A 20,871-nucleotide genomic window follows, 5' to 3' on the forward strand; every position below is an offset into this window, starting at 1 on the left:
GTAAATATAAGTGTGATGAAGGGGATAATTTAGAAGCACACAGAAGGTTAGGGCTGATCCAGGGGTGTTTAACCTGAGATTAAGATGAATGTATTGGTTTAAACAAGAGGAAACAATGCAATATCTAAAGCAACTCTTTTTTTTTCTTTTAGAGTTTATTGTCAAGTTGGCTTCCATATAATACCTAGTGCTCATCTAAACAAGTGCCCTCCTCTATGACTGAGCCACCCAAGTGCCCCAATTTATTTGTATCTTTTAATTCCTACACTTATATGATAGATTTTAACTGATACATTTTAAGTGAATTGTTGTCCTGGCACATTAAGATTGCAGACAAAACTATCATCTAAAATCCCTTGAGCTAAAATTTTCTTATCATGTGCAGATGTCAGATCAAAAGAGATAACAATTATTCTGTTTCTCTGGAGGCCTAAATAACAAAACCCATCACTCTGAAATGATAATTTTGCTGATTGAGGAAAGAATAGTAGATTTAGCTTTTTTTTTTTTTTTTTTTAGGTAGTCTAGAGGGAATTATTTCTATTTGTCCACTTAATGGTATATTCATTGCAATATATCTCTAAGGTGTTCTAACTCATGGTGTAGAAATAGCCTAACTGGAAATATTAATTACTTTTTATATAAGTCAGTGAAAATGATTGCTTTCCTGACATGACTTATTACCCTCTCTCCCCTTCAGGAACAATACTTCATGTGGTGACAATAAACATTTTGTAACAGAGTTGCTATTTGCCAAGTTAGGTGGGAAATCTCAGGAGCATGAAGAATTTTAAGATAAGAAAAGCATCTGACTTACACACATTCCTTAGTCAATATCCTTAAAATAAAATACTTTTATGTTTATTTTAGGAGGAGAGTACAGATTTGACCCCATCTCTTGTTTTCATCTGATACACTATTTATATGAAGAATGTAGATAAGTACCAGACAAGAGTAGGTTACAATCTAGCAAGATAGTTGCCATGAAGTATTGGCTTAATACCGAGGGTTCCCAGTCTTTGGAAAACAAACAAAGAAAAAAAGGTTGCACACTGTGATTATGACGATCTCTGTATGACATAGCTGATCTGGATCCCCCCTAGCTTCAGGTCACTGAAGAACTGTAGAGGCGTAGTTCTTAAGGTGAAACCAGAAAGATGGGTAGAGTCAGTAAAGTGAAGAGATGAAAGGCAGGCAGTGGTTTGGAAGGGGGTTGTGTAGTCAGAGCTTTGTTTGAATTTTTTGGTACCTTATCCTTGAAAAAAGGATTCAACTGCACCAGTGTGGAGGTGCATAATATACTGGGGCTCTCTGTGGGGGCAGAATAAGAAATTGACTTCACACCAGAAAAATGTACTTGGGTTATTCTAACACTAGTAGAAATGAGGGGAGACAAAGTTTTATGGCAGTACAAAGGAGAAAGAGGCCAATTTCAGTTAGGGGTTTCTGGTGAGAAGGGTGTTGTTCAAGATTCTTGAAGGAGTTGGCGTTTTTGCCATGATCCTTGAAGGAGAAGCAGGGTGAGTGAGGCCTGTAATAAGTTTGTAGTCTGTTTTGGCCTTGGCCGTGTTTTGACCCTTGCCTTATTTGTTCAGCTAGGATTGTGTCTAAGCAGAGCCTCCGCATCTGTTCTTAACCTCAACTGCAGCCTTATCCTTCTACCCATGTGCCGGACACTCCTGGCTTACCTTCGAGGATCCCAGAAGGTAAGCATGAATAATCCTAGTCATGGATTCCAGCACAAAAATCAAGTGTAACAGTGGCATGTTAGTACCACTTAGTTTTTATGGTCTGATTTTCTAGTAGACTGATTTCTATCATCTTTTGTCATCTACCAGATGATAGTAAAGACCATGTCATCTGTGAGGAAGATCCTCGAGCTACTCTGCAATGCTAGATAAGGGTTGTAGATAACAGAAATGGTTATTAATAGTGGTATCAGGCACTGTGTGAAGCATTCCACATATGTAACTGTGAATCCTCACAGTGATTCTGGAGAGATGGCCGATGAAGAATGTGAGGCTTAGAGAAGTTAAGTAACTTGACCAACGTCATGAGATTAGTGAAATGGCAGAGCTAAGATCAGTCCCAGCTCTGAGCTTTGTCCACTACACTATGCCTCATTGAGATCTTGTATTTCCATTTAGTTAAGTGCAGGTAAACAAATCAGTGCCCTGTGGCAATGTATAAGGTGACTGCCGGGTGGCTATTTGACTCCTTTTTAAACACAGATATGTTATAAGCTATGTAGAGGGATTGGAGAAGATGCCTTGAGTAAGATGTGATGTTGTGTGTGATATTTAGTGTTGTAAAATGAAGGTTGTAAGGAAACAGAAAAACATTTTGGAAATTTAAACTCCATTGAAATTATTTTTTGTCTTCGGTTATCCTGGTGGTGTGTGTGTGTGTGTGTGTGTTGTTTCTTCATTGAGATAATAAGGCATTGCTGGATCAATACTGATACTTTAAAAGTTGTTAATATGAGGTCACTTTGATGTTCAGTGAAGTTTATATAAGGGGATTTACTGCAGTAAAACTTCTCAACCTTTTCACATAATTATATTTAGAAACTACTTTTAATACAGTAATTTGTGGAAATAACTCTTTCTCTAGGTTGCCTGCCATTGTAAAATGCTAGGTTTTGATCCCTATGGATGGCTTTTGGCTTGGTGTGAAGAAAGAGAAGATAAACAGCAGGAAATGAAATGTGCCCACCTAAGTCTCAGTATTTAATAATCTTAAAGAGCTATCCCCTGATGTGAAACATAGGTATTCAAAGTTGCTTGACATTTTATTTTTTATAAGATTAAGAAGGCATTTAAAACCATAGATGAAACTGCTTCATTTAAAAATAATCTTATTTTTTGACTCCAATAGGAAATCATATATATTGTACAGCTCAAACATTCCAGAAATCGTGATCAGTGAAGGTTGCTCCTTATATTACTGAGTACAGTTTGGGGTAAATGCCTTCAGATTTGCATATAATGCCATTGATTTTAAACAATATGGGATTATACTATAGTTTATGTGTCATAACTATTTTACCCAGCTATTGTCTCACACATCTTTCCAGTTATTAGCCTTCTCACATTTTCTGTAATGTTTGGGTGTTCTACTGACTAGATATACCGTAATTCACCTTACCAGCTTTTACTTCCTAGGTTTCTGCCATATTTCTAAACCTTTGATATCATAAACAATGCTGTAATGAAAACCTTTGTACAGCCATCTTATTTGCTGCATGATTTTCACCGTGCCAAATTTTGTTTAGGTTCCAAGCAGGAGAACCAGAAGATTGTTGGATAAAAGCAGAACATTCCATATAACCTGTGGTGTTACTATCTGCATTTTTTCAGGTGAGAAAACCAAAATATGTTAAAATATTATGTTAGAAGATCACATTTTATGAATGGTATTTAAAAAATTTTTTTAAAACATTTTATTTATTTCTGAGAGAGAGAGAGAGAGAGAGACAGTGTGAGCAGGGGAGGGTCAGAGAGAGAGAGAGGGAGATACAGAATCTGAAGCAGGCTCCAGGCTCTGAGCTAGCTATCAGCACAGAACCTGACGTGGGGTTTGAAACCACGAACCGTGAGATCATGACCTGAGCCGAAGTCGGACACTTAACCCACTGAGCCGCCCAGACGCCCCAATGAATGGTATTTTTATTGTTCCATAAATTATTTACTATTACCAACTTGTGGTTTTCTTTCTATACACCTTTATTTTTCTTTTCTGTATATTTAAAGAGAGTTGCCCAATGGTGTTATAGAAAATAAGCATATTTTATACTTTACATATATATGTATTTTTCACATTATAATGTACAAAAGTTGGCCCTCAAGCTGTTAATAATTATTTCCCAAAAGTAAATAATTTCATTCAGAAAGATAAAAAGAGATAGAATAAAAGTTTTTAAGGTTTAAAACTGAAGATATGATAGGAGTTTAAATGTATATAAATTAGAATGTGAAATGTACATCCATAGAACATGAATCTACTCAAAATTATATTTGATAAACATTTCTTTGATATTAATACTTGGGTTGAGGAGTAAATATCAAAAAGCTTGTGGAAATTTATCCTGTTCAATTCCAAGTTAAAATATCAAGTGAGAATCTTTGGGGTTTAAAAGAGTCCTTTTAAAATAAATTTTTATCCTGAGAATTTATATACTTTTCAAATTTTTGGAACAGAAATTAATAAACATATTAATTAAGTACATGGACTCTGGAGATGAATTCTTTACAATCTATCCCCAGTTGCCTTCCTGCTGGGATAGAGTTAGTTATAATTTGTAATCTTGGGGGTTAATTGTCCCAGTGGCATAGCACCTGACATTTCTGTCTGGCTGTTATTTGATAGGACATAGCTGTTTTGATACCAGAGACGTTGGTCTGGATATATATGTATGGTTGTTTTGAATTAGACGTGTTTTGATGCAGCTATTGTCAAGAGATTATTAAGCTTTCAGCTTTTAAGAAGTTGCCAAGTACTGCTGAAACAGGCATCTGCACTGTTTTATCCCTGGACATCTTCGTATTGGTGGTTTCCACCTCTGGAGGCGAGAGACGGGGAGAGGCTCAGGGCTGGGATCAGGACTCTATCCAGCCCAAAAGGCTGGAGATGGAGTAAGAGTCCAGGATCAGATGAGAACCAAGGGTGTGGCAAGGGTTAGTGCTGGATTAGGACACACGGAGTGAAAGGTCAGAAAAGGAGGAACGTTAGGGAATGTTGACATATTTGTAACTTGATTTGTTCTAAACCATAGTTGTGTCCAAATATTCTGGTTCAGCTGGCGAACAACCAAATTGAGACCGCATTGAGTCTTGCCATGAATAAACACATATTCCAGAGGGTTTGCTCTCTGCCACTCACTAGTTGTCTGACCTTAACTAGGTTACCCCTTTTAACCTGAGTTGTTTTCTTCTTCCTCCTATTCTTCTTCTTCTTCTCCTTCAATGCTTATTCATTTATTTTGAGAGAGCAGGAGAGAGAGGATGCACATGCAGGAGAGAGAGGATGCACATGCATGTGCAAGAGGGGGAGGGGCAGAGGGAGAAGGAGACAGAGAATCCCAAGCAGTCTCCATGCTGACAGCGTGTGGGGACTGATCCCACAAACTGTGAGCTCATGACCTGAGTGGAAATCAACGAGTGAGATGCTTAACCTAACCTACTGTGCCACCCAGGTGCCCCAAACCTTAGTTTTCTTATCTGTAGAATAGGGATGCTTCTACCCACCTCATTATTTTGTTGTGAGAATTAAATGGGAAAATCTGTCCAAAATGCCTGGCCTGGCTTTTTCCCTGATCCCCAGAATTAGAAGCCCTGAATGCCTTTGACCTAAAAGATCTTTAAAGAAGGCGAATGTATCTCTTAAGGGTGTATCTCATACAGCTGTTACCTAGGGCTGTTTCCAGGAGAAAAAATGAGCCATAATGTATGTATGTAGTTAACATATCAACTTTTAGTTTAAAATGAAGGGATCTTTTTAAGCTTATGTATTTCAAGCATGATAAAGTTACAGGAAAGACAGTTTTGATTAAATTATGTTTTGTGCCTATGCCATAGTTGAGTCTCACCTGGGCACCCTTTTAAAAATTTCCTTAGAACTCTGTCCTTGCTTGTTAGTTAACCCACTTCTTACTTTCTGCCTGCTTTTTATGGGAACTTTTTCCCTTTTTGATTCTGGCAGGAGCTTATCAATCAGTTAACTAACTTTTTATTTAGCATTCTCATCTTTCTCTCACTTCTGTGTGTCTTTGTGAGTACTTCAGAACTTTTGGCTTATCTACATCTCATATGCTAGGCTGGAAGGGACCACAGAGTTTTCCAGTTTCCACACCATGTTTTCTGTTGAATAACTACACCCCATATATTTGTATAGACTGTAATGGTTAACTAACCAGTTTCAAGTCACTTAACTCATTAAATCTCCTATTTCATTGTCATTTTACAGAGAACTAATCTGAGGTAGGTAAACTGTGTGGCCAGGAAGACTGGATTTCCAGCTACTAATTATATTTTCTTCTTTTATCTCCCTTATTTCACCTATAAGAAAAGATTGGGAAGGGGGAAGGTGTTATCATTCAATGCACAAGTTTGTTTTCTCCTTTCTTGTCCAGTCTCTTCAAGATAATTTTCCTTTTACCTGGCCATGCCAAAATGAATTTGTCTTTAACTCTCTAGTAACTTTCTAACACTTGCATCTTTTGTGAGAGCTCTGAGTCAGTTGAGCTGTCTACTGTGCCACTATAGGTAGTTTGTTAAATGGTAGTTACTATTTTCCTGGATTTTTAATCCTAATGAAGTGATTCCCAATACTTTTGCTGTTGGGCTTAGGATGTTATGATTTGAATTTATGGGTTGTGAGAAATTTTAACCGGTTAAAAGCCTTCCAGGGGTTCTATATTTTAGTTTGAGTGACAGTGAAATATATAAGATATATGCAACAGAGTTGGGAGCTGGAGAGATGAAAAATGTAGAATAACTCAAATATCCAGGAGCTGTTTAAATAAATGCATACTCATATCCTCATATATTTACATGTATAAGTGTGTATGTACGAGTTTCCTAACCCTGACCTGCTAGAGTTATTTTATTCTAGCTTTTGAAAATTCAGTTTCTTTACATGATTTCTAATACTAAACTGTCTGTAATCAAGATTTTTGTGCTTTAAAATTTCCCCTTTCAGTTTAATATTTTGTTGCTCAGATCAGCTGTCAAAGTTCGACCCTGTGTTTATTCAGGGAGAGGAAATGAGTAGAAAAACCCCACTGATTTGGGCCTCATGTGATTCCGTAGGTGTGCACGTGGCTGCCCATCTGGTAAATGCCTTCAACTTCTCAGTGAACTACAGTGAGGATTTCGTTGAACTGAATGCAGCAAGATACCGAGATGAGGTGGGTGGTCTCCCTCTTCTCATTTTCCTTTCACTTGTCGTGAGGTGACTGATGAAGGTCTGTGATTTTCACAGAAAATTTGTACTTTGCTGCTCCCTTTGAGTGCTTTTAAAATGCAGTTGTCAAGTTGAGTTTTGTTCCTTTTCAATAGAAAATATAGGTAATTACTATTTCACAGTCTCTCCTGCTGAAAATGGGAGGTGGAGAGTGTCTACTTTTTATGCTCTGCAGTGTTCTGACGGCTGCCACTCAGGCCTGCCTTCTGCCTTCCCACAGTGCTGTCTGGTTCCTACCCAGCGGAGATGCCCAGCAGTGTCTTTACAGGGCAAAAGTTTTTTAAGAACTTGGATACTCCGCTTGGGTGAGAAAGGACAGAGACCCAGGTCGACTATTGATATTATATTCAATAATATTTTTTGAATATAATATTTGATCCTGGGTGATCAGTTTATTTGACTTAAAAAATATTATTGAATTCTAGTGGTTACTCTGTTTTGTTTTAATCCTCGAAATAGGTGACCGTGGGCTGAGTTCTGTAGTGGGCAATATCTGACTTAGGGCGGCTGCTTCTCTCCATGTGAAGCCACGCATGAGATGAAATTGTATGTGCGGGGTGCCGGACGAAGCCTGATGAACACATGTATGGCCCTGGTTAGCTCTCTATTGCTCAGTACTTTCATTCTGACTTTCCTTGGTCTTCTTTGCTTCGTGCTAAGACTGCATCAAAATCAAACCGCTTGGGACCGAACTTGATCACACCTCCATCCTGTTCTGCTAAGTCTGGTAGTGACGTTGTAAGATTGTTCCCTCTCTTCTTCAACTCCGTTTTCTCTTCCATGTATCACCTGAGTTATCTAGACTAATACTACTGTGGTTATGTGCTTGATCTCCTTTTCAAAACAAAACAAAGGGAACACTAACAGCAAACACAGAAACAAGTCACAAAACTGAAATAGCAAGCAGCCTTTGCTAAGTTCTCTGACCAGACACTAGTATTCTTAAAAACGCCAAAATGATTTAACTGGTCTGGGTTGGAGTCAAGCACTGATAATTGCACTGAGCACTCAGCATTAAGAACCACTGACAAATCCAGCTTTACCACATGTCAGTGGAAGTTCTTCATATGTAATGATTTCAGAACGGAGCCACCACTTTTCTCATCTGCTGCTGCCTCCTTCTATTCTTCTGTCTTCCTCTGCCCATACATAGCACATGTATTTCCTGGTTGCTGCCTCTGGCATGCAGCTTTCTATGTATCTTTCTTTCTTTGTTTCTCCCTTTTGTTTTGGTAACCTCAGGTCTTTAATAACTATAATGGTTCTATAATTTTTTTAAAAAAAGTTTATTTATGTATTTACTTGTTTTTGAGACAGAGAGACAGAGAGCAGGGTAGGGGCAGAGAATGAGGGAGAGAGAGAATCTCAAGCAGGCTCTGCACACTGTCAGCACAGAGCTCCATGTGGGACTTGACCTCACGAAACTGTGAGATCATGACCTGAGCTGAAATCAAGAGTCGGATGCTGAACAAACCGAGCAACCCAGGTTCCCCTAATGGGTCTATCATTTTAATGTCATATGCTTCTGCTTAATATTCCAATATTTTTAGTCATTTTAGGATCTGTAGTTATTAACTTTATTTCATTTTATGTAGGATATGTGCTCCAAGGAAAATATTTTAAAATTCAAGCAAACGAAGTTTGAAAAATGAAACCGTCTTCTCCGAAAGTAGCCATAGTTATAACTTTCTGTTCTAAGGTACTTTGAGTGGTAGTTTATGAAACATACTCATCAGTAATTTTCTTGTTTGCATAATTACATATGCTGTAGCTTGCCATATCAGAAAGTATGGAACTATCATTCCCTTCATATTAATATGTGATGGTTTATTTTTAGCTTTTTCCTTATTCACAGATGTTTAGGTTGTTTTTGAGTTTTTGTTATGAACCAGACTCCAATAAATTGATTTTTTTATATGCTTTCACTAGGCAGATTCCTAGAAGTAGAATTTGGTTTCAAAGTTATGCACATTTTTGGTTTTTTAAAAAAATTTTTAAAGTTTATTTATTTATGTTGAGAGAGAGAGCAAGAGAGAGCAGGGGAGGTACAGAGAGAGGGAGAGACAGAATCCTAAGCAGGCTCCATGCTGTCAGCTAGGAGTTGGATGCAGGGCTTAAACTTGCAAACAATGAGATCATGACCTGAGCTGAGATCAAGAGTTAGCTGCTTAACCGACTGAGCCACCTAGGCACCTCACACATTTTTAATTTTGATGGGCAAATTGGCTTCCAAAAAGGCTTCACCAGTATACATACTTCTACCAAGTTTGTTGGAATGCTTATATCTACACCCCACCTTGTTTTTGTTTTTCTTTAATTTTTTCCAGTCTGATGGATGAAAAATGGTAACCATTGCTTTAATTTATATTTCTCCTTTCTTTGTTTCCTTCCTTACTTCTTTCTCTTTTTTCTTCCTCTCTTCTTTATTTTTGAGCAACTTGTAGGTATCAGACAATGTGCTAGATGAAGATGAAAACACAAGTGCGCGTGCGTGCGTACACACACACACTGCATGCAAAAATAGAGAGTCTACTGTGAGTTGTCTTTGAGAAAGATGGATTTGTGCCATGCACCGTATTGTCCATGTGCTTTGTGCTCTCTCTCTGTGTTCTCCAGATTTCTAGTGACCTACTCTGCAGCTACTGGATGGCACACTCTTGATGATCCACCTGAATCTGCTTCCTCCTGTCATCTGTGAAACTGTCTCCTGCTGTCTCACATTCCATCTTTATTCCCTGGCAGTAGTGATTGTTCCATCCTCTGAGTTGCCATAGCCATTGGTTCAGATTTCTGGTATTACTTCTTTGTTCAGCTTGTCTTGTATTTTTACTAGCTGTTTATAGATTAGGTTCTCTAGGTTACCCTTTAGCTATGTTTGTCATGTCAGAAGTAGAAATCATTTGGCCCCAACAGGATGAAGTTATGCTCTTGCTGAGCAAGTGGCCCTTAGTCAAGGCTTCTGCAATTATTTCATATAAATGGCTCCCCACTTTGTATATAGGTTGGCCTGACTCCAGATTCAATGGAGGCATTGGAAAGAATTTCTAAAGTTGTGCAATATTAAGCACCATTAGAATGAAAAACAAACCCACAAATCTACTGGGGATTGATCTCAGAAGATAGAAAGGGAGTTGCCTAAGGTCCATTACACTATGAGAGATGTAGTTTAAAGGAAAGATTACACTAATAATATTAATTTTTATATTTCTGAGTGGCAAGAACCCATTCGTTTTATTTGAGTATCATCACTACTTTTCACAGTATTTGTATTATTGTATTATTAGTATTAGTATTTTTTTGCACTAAATTTACAGGATACAGCCCTCCCTATATATTTTATTACCTTTGATTTTCACTGTCTTGACATCTTATAGGTGCAATTTGGCAATTATGGTAGATAGAATATGTATGAATGTTTCCACATTATAGCCAAAGGTATTGAGTCTCCAAGTGTTCATAGTGTGGGCTTCAGGCCACTGCTCCTAACTTGTAATTAACCATGAAGTTGAAAGTGTACAACATTCTGACTCTTCATCCAGTGCTCGCTCTTTCTCAGAAGGATAATCTTCTCTGTTGGATTTTGTACTTGTTATGATCTCCTCTAGTGTCATGAAAACATTATGAAACTTAGTTGAATTCTCATTTCCGTTGGGAGAATGCATCTTAAATACCTAATGGATCTCATACCCCTCAGATTCCTTGTAGAATTTTACATTATCAATGTTCTATTTTTCAGTCAATTTTTTTCCCTTTTTCTCAGGATCCTAGAAAACTTCTCTTCACAACTGGTAAGTTGTTATTCATTGCTCTTTCTGTAGATTCAGGGAAATATCTGAAAATAAGCACCATCAAATGACACAGCAATTAAATATATGTTAAGATATAACATGGGAAATTTGCAGTCAGAACCAATGGTAGGAATTGAAGCATAAGTTCGCAATGAAAGCAGGGGACAAGGCAAACAGTGGGGTTCAAATGAATAAAGAGTAAAAATAAGTAAACGCATTTGCCTTCCATATGTTCTTCCAATGACAACAGTGTGATGCCATGGGCTATTGAGGACCTGCTTTGTGCCCACGGCTGTGGCAAGTCCTATTGGAGATGATACACACGGAACAGGCTCTTACCCTCAAGGTACTGGAGAGAAACACCAAGCACTCTTGAGTATCAATGTGCGTCTTAAAACTCAGTAATTTCATAGAATATTTTGTCATCTTTAGAACCTATATTAAAAAAGGAGGAACAGTTATTAAAATCCATTATTTTCCGTGCAATGGGCCTCCTTTTTCATTTGTAATTTACTTTTCCTTTCCAAGCATATTGTCCATGAAATCTCAGTCTCGACTATTAATTCGCTAAAGCGCTTTTAACCATCTCAAAATTTTGTCCTGTTGATAGTATAAATCTTGTTAAAATTCTTATCTTTCTCAACTTTATATGGTGAAAGGAGAAAACTGCATATAGGGGATTTTTAGCTCATATTTCAGTGCTAAGGATGATTACTAGGTAGTTGAGATGGTCTGTCATAAAGGCTTGGCTATCACAAATGCCCTATTAAGGATCAGAATTGCATAGAAGACTGAGGTGCATGGCTCTTTCAAATTCATTGTTTTTCTCTTAAATTAATATTATGATGAAAATAGCAACAATTCAGATGTTTTTTCCCCTTCCTTCTCACAGTGAGGACATAACCAGCATATTTTAATTTATAAAGTATATGGTGTTTTTCCTGCCTATATATGTAAAGTATTCCACAGTTTTCTCTTTAGGAACACAATTTAGTTTTGTTTACAACTTTGCTCATTGAAAACATGTTTTTCATTTAAGCCTTAAGAATTGGATGAGAAATAAGAGGGAGAAAAAGCAGAAAAACAAAACCTTATGTGTGAATCAATGTATTTTTTGGTTCATATGAATTAATTTCGCAGAAATAATCCAGAACTTTAATATTATTTTGCACACCACAAACATGGGAACATTTAAAATGTTTGGGAAAGTTTAGTTTACAAAAATTTAAAAAGATGTCTTATGTGACCTTAATATTATATTCAGAGTCTTAGTATAATGAATACTTACATATAACCAGGCGATCTTTCCATCTAGCCTGAAACCCCACCATCCTATATTTCCCAGAAGTTTCCATGAGTGGTATTGGACTAAGTAGAGATGATACTTAAAAATACAAATTTCCTGGCTCCATCCTATAGTCTCTGTAGTGTGACCAGATAGTACATTTTATTAACATTCCCAGCTTCTGTTTCACTCTTACTGAGCATCTATCTCATCATACTCTCATAATTCCCTTCTCGCAACACCTAACTTTTACTACTCTCTTACCCTATTCTCTCTCTCTCAGTCTCTTCTTTTTTACCCTGCTCAGTTTCTGCTCAGCCCTCCAGCCTCAGCTGACACACCCCATCATGCGCAAATTCTTCCTTGATTCCACTAGGCAGAGTTCCTCTCTTTTTCGGCATGGGTTCCTAAGGATATGTTCTTGGAGAGTACTTTATTTCTGTGCATGCATGGTCTTTTCCAGGTGAAGGTGAGTTCTCCAGTATGAGGCAGGGCTTCCCCTAGGGCATGCAGAGAGTCAGGTACATTTTTGGTGGGGAGGGAGGTTTCTGTCACTACAAACAACTTGAATCCAAATCAGTATATCAGCATCATTTTAGTGTCTTAGTCTACACCATTGCATGAAGGAAATTTTGTGCTGGCCAGAAAGAGCCACCTACTTCCCAGGTTGTCAGCTTGGAACACAGGCCAGAACCCCTAGTATGAGTCTAGAGCTTCTAGGGCATCTGATTGACCCTACTGAGTAGTAGGTGAGAGAACAAAGCAGAATCAAAGGAGAACAAGAGGAGAAGGGACAGTTTTCTACAAATAGACTAAGTCTAGCTTTGTATTACTAATAAGTGTTGTTAGGTACAGTACCTAAGAAAAATCAAGTTTCTGATGGAGGAACACATGCACGTTTTTTAGATGTTCTAATGATAAAGCCTACTTTTTATTGGTTAATATATTTCTTGGATTTTAGGTTGTTTAATGTTACATAGAGTCTTCTCTCTGTCTTTAAACATTTTTCAATGTAGTCTACAGCTGAGAAATTAAGATTGTTTTGTAGAAAGTTCAAGTGACATGAAATATGGTAGTTAGATCACTCAGTAAGAAGTGTTAAAACATTGAGAATTTATAAAATAAAACAAGTTTAAAAGATTAGATTATTCAGACATGGATTTAAAAATATTTAGTATGTTACTTCCAAATTTGGTAGTACCTTGTATGATGAGGATAAAATGCATACTATCCAATTTCAATTAGAAAAACCCTCAAACACAAAAAGAATTGTGTTTCCAGTTATGTTGGAAACAAACAGGATAATGAGTACAAGGTGGTATATTTCTGACCACATCTGGATATAGATGAAAATGATCTCTCAGTTTCTTCTAGACTTGGGAATATAGTGCAGTCATTCATTTTAAAGGCAACTAATTAATGAAATCTAGTATGCATAGATACAAAGTAATAAGAATGAACATACAGACATGTCGTTTCCTAAGGAAACAACTGTAGGTATTTTGCTTTATAATTGGAAGGATTCAAAGAGTTCACAGTATAATTCACTTTGGCAAGTAGCTTGGCCCAGTAAGCTTTTACTAGCTCTGTAATTTCCAACCTATGCTTCCTGACTCAGAATGTGTGTAGTAATAGAGAATAATATATTGGGTCTTAGCTGAGCTGTCATCAAAAGCTAGGTTAGGGTGCCCTTTGATGTACCGTGGAATACACTCAATGCTTAGCTCCCTTGTAGCACTTAATGCCCTATGTTGCGTTTGTCTGTTTATCTTCCACACTGGATTAGAATTTCTTTCAGAGGAGGATTCTTTTTTTCTGTCACTTAATAGTACATTACAGATGCCTGGAAAATATTCACTAAAGATAAAAGCCATTTGTTTAACTCTACTGCTTTTTACATAGATCTTCTTTACATCTAGATAATCAGTTAGCTAACTTTTGTTTAATTCCAGTGTAAGTAAATCATAGCTTCTTAAGTTACTCCTTTTTTTTCACCATTGTAGTTATAATTTTTTTCTTTTCATTGTTAATTATAAGTAACTTTTTCTTCTTCATTACTTCATCTATTACTTTATAAATTATAAACTCTGGTCTTTTTATACTTCAGGGAGATAGAAAGGAAACATGAATCCTTTAGATAAAAAGGGTAACTTCATAAATCTGAAAGAACATTAAAAAGTGTTGAATTGATTCTCCTAAGTCTCCAGATGAGTTCCAGTGAGATTGGGGTTTGGCCTAAGGGACAGTAACAGGACCATTAATCCCAAGATGTGCATCCTGTCGGCTAAGTTGTCTACTTCATCTTCAAATGACTGATTTCAACTATTTCATCCCCTCTAAGTCTTTCCAGTATGTTTTCTGTGTTCTGCTGTAGAAGGAGTTCTCTAGTTAAGTATTTGAGGAAAAGATCTGTTTCTTGTTTCTTTGTGTTAGTACTTCCCAGAGACTTTAATATACTAACATGTTCTGTGACACTTTAAAGAATGGTTATTACATTTTTGAGTAATAGAAATTAATATCTCAAGGAATTAATGTTCAAATAATATACTTTGGAAATTATGCCTCTATACTAAACATACTCAGTTTTTTCAGGTGTCCTGCTGAAGTGATTTGTAGACATTCCATAGCTAATCTTGGCATATTTAGAACCACATGGGAAACCTTGTATGCAGACACAGTAGACCTTAATGAAGTCCCAAGAAAATTATTGGAAAGGCTTCTCCAACCACAAATTTCACATCATGGAGCCATCTGGGATTCTATCATTTATTTATTCATTTGGCCAAATAAGGTTTGGTTGTTTTTTAAACTACTTGAAGCCAGAGAGAAAGACCTCTTTTTTTTTTCTTTAAATTTATTGAGTTATAATTGAAGTACACTATTTTATACATATGTAAATTATGCTATTTGATTGATTTTTGACATAGGCATACACTTGTGAAACCAAGACCAAAATCAAGATAATAAACATATCTATCATTCCGCAAAGCTTTTTGTGCCTTTTTAATGCCTCCTGCAATTGATCTGCTTTCTATCACTGGAGAATGGTTTGGATTTTCTAGAATATTATATAAAAAGAATCACAGAGTTTGTACTCTTGGGATTTTTTTAAGGGGAAGAGTGTCTGACTTTTTTCACTCAGTCTAATAATTTCGTGATTCATGTATGTTGTTGCATACGGCACATGATGGTTTTTTTAAATTGTCAGTTAGTGTTCCAGGTAGAGATAATACCACAATTATTTACCTATTCATCTCCTGATAGAGATTTGAATTGTTTATAGGCTTTAACTGATAAAAACAAAGTGACTATGAATATTTTGAACAAGTTTTTGTACGGATATGTGTTTGCGTTTCTTTGGGAGAAATACTTGGGAGTGGAAAGGCTGGGTCCTTTTGTAGGCATGCTGTTTTTTGTAAATACTGTTTTTCTGTACTATTAGTCTTCTAGTGTGAACTAGTTATATATAGTTGTCTTGTTCTTCTTTTACCTCTAGGAAGTTAGTATTCACCTGGGGCAATAGGAAATATGGGAACAGAGGGCCCTAGGAAAGAAGTATAGAGAAGAGATTATATGGATTATGCACATCAAGAAAGGCAAGTCTTGTTAGGCTTCCAAATCTGTATATTGGGAAGACTGAGGAGGAGAGAGTATTCAAGTATTAAGTATACAAAAACTAGCTCCTTAATTTCTCATGTGGCTCTTTACAAGTAGAAACTTATTTCTACTGTACTGAGATTTCTAGCATTTTCCAGTGATTCTAAACTATTGGAATCCTAATGATGCACACCCGTATCATTCCTATTTGTTCCCAGCTTGTCTGCTCCTGCTAGGGGCTTATAGTCCATGGTGGCCTTTCTCTGTTCTAGGTGCTTCCTTGACAAGGACAGAAGCTGGGGGATGTCTATACTTTTGGAGACACAATTGTTTCAGTAGCTTTCCATAAAGATTTAAGATGGAATGTCTCAGCTAGGGTATTTAGGGCTTACTGTTGCTTGTATGATTGTAAGAGCAAATAACAGTAGTCTGTAGACAGGATATTTTATTTGGTATTAATAGAATAAATTGAAATGTGACTCTTGTGATTTTAGTTCTTTTTGATCCAGCATATCAACCATTCATTTTGGATATGCTATACAGGGTAATATTGGATTTAATCATCTATCGCATCAGTATTAAATTTGAAAAGCATTGCACATTTTTTTCTTTGCTAAAAAATGATTATTATATCAGAAGCACCTATTAACAACCTGTTTTCCATACTAAGGAGACAGGCCTGCAAGCATTCTTAAAACATCAGCACTGTAATTCTTTTTTCTTGAAATCTATAGTTTTTTGTTCTACAGTTGAAGTTGTGGTTTTTAGAAAGCTTTAGGTTTTGTTTATTTTTTCTTTAAAATTATTCTGGGTAGTGGAGCCCGAAAGAAATTATTTGAATTGAGACTGGAAAAGCTACTAGTTCCATAAAAGGAGGTCTGAGAGAGTCAGGGAGTTTCAATACTGTAGTGGAGAAAACCAAAATGGTAAAAGGTGTTGGATATCAACTCCGTCCCATTGTATATTTTTTTCCTCCTTTAAAACAGCTTTATTCATGTAGAATTAAGAGCTAATAAATTGCATCCCTTTAATACACACTCTTTCATAAGTTTTAATACTTGTGTATATCTACAAAACCATCATCACTATCAATATAAGGAATAGATCTTAACACTCACCCTTTAAAATGTCTTCGTGCCTTTGGAAGTCTTTCCCTCCTGCTCCTCCTTGCCTCCCTATTAAACATATGGTTAATTTTTCTCTGTTGTTTTCATTACTGACATTTGACATCTTGTATGCATTTGGTATAGCATGTCCCCACAGAAGTATGTACACATCCACCACTCTGAGTGGGATACATGAAAATACTAAGGTGGACTCTTCTTTTAAAGGGAGAAAAGATTGCTTTGTTTTAAGTACCTTGAGCCTGTGCTAATTTTAAAAAGGCTTTTTTTTCTTGGGAGGGAACATACAAAGAGATATGTGATTTGAATTGGGCTTCCCACAGAGCAGCATAGTCCTTTGGCTTTTAAGGTAATAATTTTTTGTACTTTTTTTCTCAGTATGGTTTAAGTTAAATGTACTTATATATATTTTTTTATAGTTCCTGGCCTGACAGGGGTCTGCATGGTATTGGTGCTCTTCCTGATGATTACAGCTTCTACATATGCGATACGGTAAGTGTCAGACCAATTATATCAGTGTTTGCTGGCCCAAGTATTTAGGTTTTCCTCAGATTATCTTAATTTTCATATGTAGAACAAGTCTTGATTAACTGAAATGCTTAGCCAGTACAATCAGTATTCTGGTAAATGGACTATTCTGGAAAACTAAGAGTGAAGTAGAGACATTTCCATATATCATTTCCTGCTTTTGAAAAATCCCTTTGTTTAGTCAAGCATTCTGTTTTGATAAGGAAACATATGTGGAGACTTTTTGATGACTGAGGAAATTTGAGTTCTTCGGGGTCATCCTTCTGAAGGACAGTGTATCTCTACAAGACATGAGACTGTAATCAACATGTATGCAAAGGAATATAACGTAATTATTTTATGACTTGTTTCCTGCTGCAGTTTATTGTAGTACTCTAAATGAAGCTTTGGGAACATGGTTCATTGACATCTGCTAAAATAATCGAAAATATCTGCATGCATATTTATTCTTCTTGTTACGAGATTTTGAGCAATTGCAGGCATACGTTTTCATGAACACTTTCACATGTTCTTTCTGATGGATACATTCTGTATGTCATAATATTTTACAACATCTTATGTTTCTGGTTAAACATTTTCGGTAAGATAGCAAAAAGAAAAAATAATGCATAGTATTCAAAAATCCCCAATTATTGTACTTGAGATGGGAAATTTAATAGAAATGCACACACATTCATGTTTTGAAAATAATTACCCAATACAATATTAAAATGAATCTGTCTTTGCACTTCTGACCACATCTCTATACATATTCACACACCCCAAAATGTCACAAGTAAACTCACCACTCAGAGTTTAGCAGTATAAACTTTCTGGTTTGATGTTTATAGGCTTAATCCTCCTTGCCCTTGATCACTCTGTCCCCAACTCCTACTTCCACCAACATCGCTCTCTTTTTCTCCCTTTCACACTACTGATCTCTCTCTTCCTATGTCTATGTATTTTACTAATACAGGATCATGTTAAACATGTTATTTTAAATCTGCTTTTTATTTAAATATGTTAGAAACATTTTTGTACATTTAAGAAATATTTCTCTCTCTTTACTGTTAGAACATAATATCATCATATATATATAGCTTTCCCTATTCTCCTATTGTTGGATATTTTAGGTTGATTCCATTTTTTATAGTATTTGAGTTCTGAAGCAAACACCCCCATCCATATATCTTTGCATACTTTTTTACTTACGTCCTAAGGAAACTATCTAGATGTAGAATGCCTTGGTGAAACAGTAAGCACACTTTTAAGACTTCTCATAAGAATTAAAAAATCTCCTTAGAGGAAGGCACACCAAATCTCTAACATTAGTACTTGAGAGTGCCAATTTTGTGGGGAGAAATTTTATTTTAGTTAGGTAAAGCATATTAAGGAACATATATTTTTCAGTTTGGAGTATTCTTAAAGGAATATAAGGGCATCTGACATATTATTTGCAAGATTAAAGATCTATGAATGTTCTACATCTATTAAAAAATCCTTAATTGAGAGATAGTTTTGTAAAATGGAACATAAAGATCAGCTTCTATTTTCAACTGAGCCTTATATTTGTACTCATAATAATTCAGCAAATGTTCATTAATCTTCAGTTTTTCATTTCTTTAAGAGACTATAAAACCAACTCTGCTTTTCTTCAAGCTGTATTGTGAGAATCATGGAATTCTTAAATGGATCATGGAGATGATCTTTTTCTTCTTTACCAGTGAGGAAATAAAGCATTGGAGAAAATAAGAGAATAAATAGCTCCAATATTTGGTTTCTTTTTTTCTTCTAATGTTTGATTTCTAACAGTTGAATATAGTCTAGTAATTCACCAATGGTTTAGTATGGATCAATCTATTAAAATAAGTTTTATATATTTTAATAACAGGTGACAGGAATACAAACATACTTTCATCTCAGTAGATATTTAAGTGGTGGTTATTAAATCTGAGCTCTAGTTGTGAATTAAAATTGGCAGAGTAAACTAGGAAGTAGTTTGCTTTATAGAATTAAAAAATATAAAAGTCAGAACTATGAACTCATACGTACAAAATAAACATGAGATACATTCCTAAGAAAATTATGCCAAAAGTGATTATTTTTAATTCTACCATTATTATATATGATAAGAAATGAAACATTTAGAATTATTAGAAAGAATGCAACAATGAATCATCATTATTTCCAAAAATGTATATGTAATTATCCGGCCAGAAAATCCAAGAGAACTATGGAAAAAATTAGTGTTATACCAAATAAAAGAATTGTAATATGTAAATGAATACAAAACAAATATTAAAAATAGCTTTTATATAATAGGTATTATCAGATTGAAAATTAAAAAGGTACCACTCACAATCGTAACAAAAACATAGAATATCTAGAAATAAACTTATTAAGAAACTAGTTGAAATCTATGTAGAAAAGCACAGAACTTCACTGACAGAAATGAGTGGAGATTTGAATAAAGATTGCATACTGTAAAGATGGAGTTCTTCCTCATTCATTTTGTAGGCTTGTTGCAATTCCCATCAAAATACAAGATAGATTATTTTGTTTTTGAATATTGCAAAAACAATTCTAAAGTTCACCTGAGGGAACATCGAAGTACATGTTCCAAAGAGAAGTAAAAGAGCGAATGTGGCTTACTAAACATTAACACAATTAAGCTTCAGTAACTTCAAACAGAATAGGACTTAATTGCAAAAATTACCAAGGAATTGAACCTAATGATAGAGTTGATAGAAAGCCCTGTAGGAGATTTTGGTATATATAAAAAGCTGCCAAGTAATAAAGAGGCCATTACAAACTTATGAGGAAAGTAAGGCTTAAGTGAATAAAATTCGAGATAAATTAAGAGGTAATTATAAAAAAAAAATTATACCATTAAAAATTTAGAAGAAACTTTGCCCAATAATAAATTCTTACAAATATATGGAACATGTTTAAATTATATGGAACATACTTAAAATTTAAATAGTTTACACAAAGTAATTAAGAAAAATATACTGTAAAAATGGCTATTACCATGAAGAGATAAATCACAGAAGAATTTAACACAGAAACGAAATCATACCCAATTCCATTTACATAAAGTGATGAAAATGTATAAAGTGGAATCTGAGTTTGGGGAAACAGGCTCTTTTACCCTACAGTTGGGTTTATAATTGATAAAATGTTTTCAGAGAACAATTGGCAATGTGTATCAAAAACAAAATGTGTCCTTCAATGTAGTAATTCCACTTCTGGGAGTTTAGGTTCAAAAAGATTCAGATATGTACAAAAAGGCATATGACCCAAGGATATGAATGACCTTGGTAATAATAACAGAAGCTGTAGATGAAGTAAATGTCAAACAAATTGGATATTGCTTAACTCAGGAGTTATGAAAGTTCTAGGGATCATATCAGACTCTTCTCAGAAGCTTTTACTAGTATCTGCCCTCCACCTCCAAGATTCTGTTATTTGAATATCAACCCAGACATATGAAAGAAAATATCTGTTAGTCTTTTTACTTTTCTGAAAATTTCATAAATTGTGCTTACCATACCACTTCTTTTTTAGGCTCTGTCCTCCCCCAGGGCAATAACACCAAGTTGTTATT

The 20,871-nt window shown here is 35.6% G+C and overlaps 1 protein-coding gene across 5 annotated transcripts in view; it reads left to right on the forward strand.

Moving 5' to 3' along the window:
- The window catches only part of NOX4 (NADPH oxidase 4), a 305,572-nt gene that overhangs the window by 168,185 nt on the left and 116,516 nt on the right, over positions 1 to 20,871 (forward strand). For 3 of the 5 annotated variants that reach the window (XM_039253693.1, XM_039253692.1, XM_039253695.1), the window contains exons 3-7: positions 1,596 to 1,706; positions 3,275 to 3,359; positions 6,810 to 6,907; positions 10,724 to 10,751; positions 17,177 to 17,249. In XM_039253693.1, coding sequence (XP_039109624.1) covers positions 1,596 to 1,706; positions 3,275 to 3,359; positions 6,810 to 6,907; positions 10,724 to 10,751; positions 17,177 to 17,249 — 395 coding nt within the window. The remainder of the gene's footprint in view (positions 1 to 1,595; positions 1,707 to 3,274; positions 3,360 to 6,809; positions 6,908 to 10,723; positions 10,752 to 17,176; positions 17,250 to 20,871) is intronic. The other 2 variants (XM_039253696.1, XM_039253694.1) reach the window with 1 other exon arrangement.

The sequence above is a fragment of the Hyaena hyaena genome, unplaced genomic scaffold, assembly GCF_003009895.1.
Source record: "Hyaena hyaena isolate Hyena2069 unplaced genomic scaffold, ASM300989v1 scaffold_462, whole genome shotgun sequence".
In the NCBI taxonomy this organism is placed as follows: Eukaryota; Metazoa; Chordata; class Mammalia; order Carnivora; family Hyaenidae; genus Hyaena; species Hyaena hyaena.